The sequence below is a fragment of the Engraulis encrasicolus genome, chromosome 22 (genome assembly GCF_034702125.1).
Source record: "Engraulis encrasicolus isolate BLACKSEA-1 chromosome 22, IST_EnEncr_1.0, whole genome shotgun sequence".
Classification (NCBI taxonomy): Eukaryota; Metazoa; Chordata; class Actinopteri; order Clupeiformes; family Engraulidae; genus Engraulis; species Engraulis encrasicolus.
In genome coordinates, this window is record NC_085878.1 from 5,136,518 (window position 1) to 5,141,517 (window position 5,000).

Consider the following 5,000-nt stretch of genomic DNA (forward strand, 5'->3'; position numbering starts at 1 on the left):
TTGCTTGAAATAAGGTTGAAATCACTTTAGAGCAAATCTAGAGCTTCTTTTGATCTCGCCGGGAAAAAGCAAAGGCTCTGATGTTTGTTTGAGTCTCAGTTTTAGTTTTTTTGTTTTCTTTTCTGCCATCTATTGCTTTTGTGGAGGATGAATTCACAGTATGTCAGTTTCAATAACTTTATGAATAATCTTTTTTTGTTTTGTTTTGTTTTATGCAAGTCAGAATCAGAGAAGAAAAAAGACAAAAAACAAACACAATGGGGCTGTCACCTCTGCGTGAGTATCGGCTGTATAATGTGCGTAGGTGGGGAGAGATGAACTGGACTAGACAGCATGATGAAAACAGGCATGGCTACAGTAAATTTTGCATTGTTACTGCAACACTTTTGCTGTTGAATTTGGGTCGAATTTAGCAATACATTAATTTAGTACTTTGGCTTAAGTAGTTGGTAGTTGGTCCCAGGGCCGCTGACAGCTTTGGCTGGCTGGCCCCGGGACAAAGACATTGGAAAGGGCCCCAAACCCAATCAATACAGTGTAAGGAGAATCCAATTCTGTGCGCCGTCTTTCACTGGGCCCAGAACGACTGACCCCTTTGTCCCGCCCAGCTTCCCTGGTCTTGCTCTACAGGTGTTGAGTTAACACTGCAAAATGTACTGTGCAAAGCAGAGATTCTTTAAGTATATAGAGACATGCCAACATAATAGGTTTCTATGAGCACCTAACAAGACCAGATTCCGGTCTGCCTAAAGGGGCATGTCATAATGCTCCTAGAATGCAAAATTGACTGTGCATAGTGTTTTCGTCGTGAGGAATAAGGGGGATCGACTTACCAGGTGCGTCCCCTCGCTTGCCACCTGCGTTGGGCCCGCTGCCGCCGCCGGTGCCGCCACTGCTGGCCAAGCCTCCGTTGAAGGCTCCTCCTCTGGCGCCGCCCAGGTTGGAGTCGGAGCTGTAGGCCCTCAGGACGGACAGCATGTTCATCTGCTGCTCCATGTGGGCCTGCTCTGGTTTCAACAGGCCTGGAGGTCCACCAGCACCACCGTGAGAGGACAGGAGACCCATTCCTCCCGCCTGCTGCTGCTGCTGCTGCTGCTGTGGAGGCGAGTGCCACTGGTTGTCTAGGGATGGGGGTTGTGGGGGTGAGGGCCCCCCGCGGAGACCCTGGGAACCGGCCAGGCTCTTGGATCTGAGGGAGTCCTTGATGGAGGATAGCGGAGACTCATTGCGCAGGGGCACCTGCGTGGGAAGGGAGTCATCGTCGTCATCGTCATCCATCCCCATGCCCATCCCCATGTCCATCTCCTCCTGGTCACCGTCGCCTGCCTCGCGATCATCGTCATCCTCCTCCTCCTCCTCTTCGCCATCGACGGCCTCGCGGTGGTTAAAGCCGGCTGGCCGCTCAGCGGGAGCACTGCCGGTGGAGCCAGGAGTGCCACGATGGGTCTCCTCCTCCCTGCTGTGCTCCTCCCCCTCAGACTGACCTCCTCGCTCCTCCATGGAAGCCTCCATGTCTCCACAGGAGGCCTTGTCTGACAGATCGTCCAGGGCACCGCCGCCGCTGCTGCCGACACCCGGTCTGCCCATTTCCATACCCTGCACATGCTGCTGAGGCGCCTGCTGCTGCTGGTGGTGATCCAGGAATCCCAGCGGGCCCTGGGAGCTCCGGGCGGAGCCGTCGAACAGGGGGCCAAACGGTTTGTAGAAGTCGCTGGGGAAGTCTCCCAAGGAGGTCTTGTGCAACGGCTGCTGCTGCTGCTGCTGCTGCGGCTCCATGTGGTTGGACCAGGGGCTCTTCATGTCGCCGGAGTCCACGTCTCTCTCCCGGGAGATGCCGTCATGGTGGTGCAGCAGCAGGGACGGGGGAGGAGGGGGCACCAGAGGGCCCTTGCCGCCGCCGAGGCCATGGTCGCCCAGCAGGGACGCTTCGTTGCCCTCGAGGCCTCCTCCTCCTCCTCCTCCTCCTCCTCGCTTGGCCTTGCCCAGGTGGTTGGCTTGCAGGTGGAGTGCCATCAGCTCCACGGAGGCGGTGGTGTAGGAGCAGAAGAGGCAGCCGTGCCACGGCACGTTGTCCTGGATGGTGACGGAGGCGCCGGGCAGAGAGGCCGTCTCGGGCCTGACGCTGACCGAGAGATCCAGGGGCTCGTACTGGGACTTGCCATCGGAGGAGGGCTTGCCGCCGGAGGCCGGCTTCTCATTCTCCGGGTTGCTGCTGGTGCCGTTGTTGGTAACACCTTCGCCGCCACCGGTGTTGCTTCTCTTGGCCTTGGGCTCGCCGCTCTCCAGGTTGTAGTGCTGCTGCTGAGAAGGAGCAAGGGGCGGCTGGAGGGGGTTTTGCATCTGGCTCTCCATCCGCATCTCCTTCTCCTTCTTCAGGGAGCTCAGGACAAAGCTGTCCATGAAGGCCTGCAGGGACCCTTGGAAGTTCACGCCGTTTCCCACCATGCTCTGGTAGGCCCTGCCCAAGTCGGTAAAGCTTGCCGGGGGCCCGTCTCCGGAGTTCGGCAGGAGCTCTGAGCTCTTCATCGTGTCTGATTGGGGGCCGTCAGCTCCCGCGCCCGCACCCAGGCTGTGGCGCTCTCTCTCCCTGTGTTCCCTCTCGCGTTCCCTCTCCCTGGGGGACATCATGCTCGGCGGGGCCCACTGGTGTGGCATCAGCTGGCCACCTCGGAAATCCAGGCTGCTGGGCATCATGCCTTTGAAGACGCCGCGCAGGACATCGGGCCGGGCGAAGACAGCACCGCCGCTGCCGCCGCCGCTGCCACTTTTTGCGTGGTCGTCCTTGTGCTCGGAGGAGGAGGAAGAGGAGGAGGAAGAGGAGGAGGTCGGAGGGTGGTTGGCATTGGGGCCGTTGCCGTTCTGGCGCTCGCGGTGGTGACGCTCAAGGTGGTACTTCAGGGAGGCGGACTGGGTGCCAGCGTAGTCACAGTGAGGGCACCTGTATGGTTTCTCACCTGGCGGGAAAGAGGAAGAGAAACAGAAACAAAGAGAAAGAGAACAATATTAATATTCGGTGTCTGAGTAGGAGTAGCAGTGGCCATTCCTGATTTGTGTGCCAAATGCCATAAGTGTCCAAGCACCGGAAGCACCTGAAAAATGGCCCAAATGAATAATAATAACAATCTTCCAGAAACTAATAGGGCTTCGCAACAAGGGGGCAAAGGGCCACCTCAGTGCTCGGGCCCTAATAGCAAATGAGATGAGGCAGAAAATGTAAGAAAGAAGGAAGGATGCAAAGAAAGAAAATAGAGCATCATTAACAGGAATTGTCAGCTTTTATTTTCTTTATATTCAACAGTGTTCATCTGTCAATTACCAGTTTGCTCATGAACACACTTTCAGGAATGTGGGGGTTGGGAATGGGGGTTATGGTATGCGATTGGGCGTGTGTGTGTGTGTGTGTGTGTGTGTGTGTATGTCTGTGTGTCTGTGTCTGTCTGTGTGTGTGTGTGTGTGTGTGTGTGTGTGTGGTGTGTGTGTGTGTGCTGTGTGTGTGTGTGTGTGTGTGTGTGTGTGTGTGTGTGTGTGTGTGTGTGTGTGTGTATGTCTGTGTGTCTGTGTCTGTCTGTGTGTGTGTGTGTGTGTGGAGCGTGTTGGGTAGGTTTTCATTGCGGGTGTATCCAGCTCGATCCAGCTCCGCCGAGTGAGCCATCACTCACGTCGCTGCAATAAAAAAACATTTCACCATATGGTGCCTTCAGTCCACTACAGAGATCATATTTTCAACTGACAACAAAACTGTCTGGATGTTATCTCTGTTTGCATGGGGGATTGTACGCGGGTGGGAGCCCACTCTTTTCTCTTGGTGTCCCTCTGCTCTCTCTACTCTCTCTCTCTCTCTCTCTCTCTCTCTCTCTCTCTCTCTCTCTCTCTCTCTCTCTCTCTCTCTCTCTCTCTCTCTCTCTCTCTCTCTCTCTCTCTCTCTCTCTCTGCCCCTCTTTTGTCCCATCTTTATCTGTTGTATGTCTCTTTGTTTCCATCTTGCTCTGTCCCTCTACCTCTTGTGTTCCCTCTATGTATAGTCCCTCTTTCTTTCTTTCTCTCAGTTTTTACCTCCATCTAGCATCACCTTTCTCTATCTCTCTTTTACCTCTCTCCATCCTCCATCTCTTTCTTTCTCTCTTTCTCTTCTTTCTCTTGTACCTCTCTCCATCCTCTGTCTCCTTCTTTTGCTCTGCCTCTCATTCTCTACCTCCATCTCTCTCCCCATCCCCTCCCCTCTCCTCTCCTCTCCTCTCTGCACCCCGCACTCCCGCCTTGGCCTTGCTTGCTGTCAGAAGTCTGTCTTGGCGGCCGGTGAGGCAGTGATTTCTCGGACGCTCTCTATTTGCAGTTTATCATGGGGCAGGGTAAATCATGTCCCGCAGAAGCCCTCTGTGTTCCTGCGGGGACAAGACTCTGACCCCCTTGGACCAAAGCGTTGACGATGAGAGCGCCTCGTTTAGGGCTGAAAGAGGGATATAAATGAGACAAGCACACATACACATACTGTACACACACACAACTGTGCATATGTGCAGCACATGGGCATTCCTCTGAGACCTGCTTCAGTGCGTGCTTGGACGGGTGTATTTGAAGAGCATGCCGCAAAACATACTTGCTCTTTGAGTGTAACGCAAGCGTATAAGTTTAATCTAGGAGTGTATTAAAAACAGCACCACTGTAACATGCACAGCCAAAAAGTGTTTTCGACTATAACAAAACTGCGAGGAGTACACAGCAAGCATTTCTGACTTACGTGGGGATTTAGTAACATCTTTATTCAATTTTAGTTTTCCAACATTAGTTGCTAAATCCTGGCATGAGAACCCATTTGTTCAGTTCATTGCATTTTTTCTTTTTTTAATCGCAACGCCTACTTTTTCATTGCTATGATTTGTATTATATTGTCCTTATTTGTATGGGCTATTACTGGGGTTATGACTACCTCCTGGGGAAATGAATGATATTGTCTCTAACTGTATTCCAAAAACAGCTTGCCATAGCTATCCTATGTGGTG

General features: G+C 53.4%; 1 protein-coding gene across 1 annotated transcript in view; it reads right to left on the reverse strand.

Moving 5' to 3' along the window:
• znf536 (zinc finger protein 536) overlaps positions 1-5,000 on the reverse strand; it is a 131,222-nt gene that overhangs the window by 64,808 nt on the left and 61,414 nt on the right. The window contains exon 3 of the mRNA XM_063188650.1: positions 834-2,954. Within this exon, the coding sequence (XP_063044720.1) occupies positions 834-2,954 (2,121 nt within the window). The remainder of the gene's footprint in view (positions 1-833; positions 2,955-5,000) is intronic.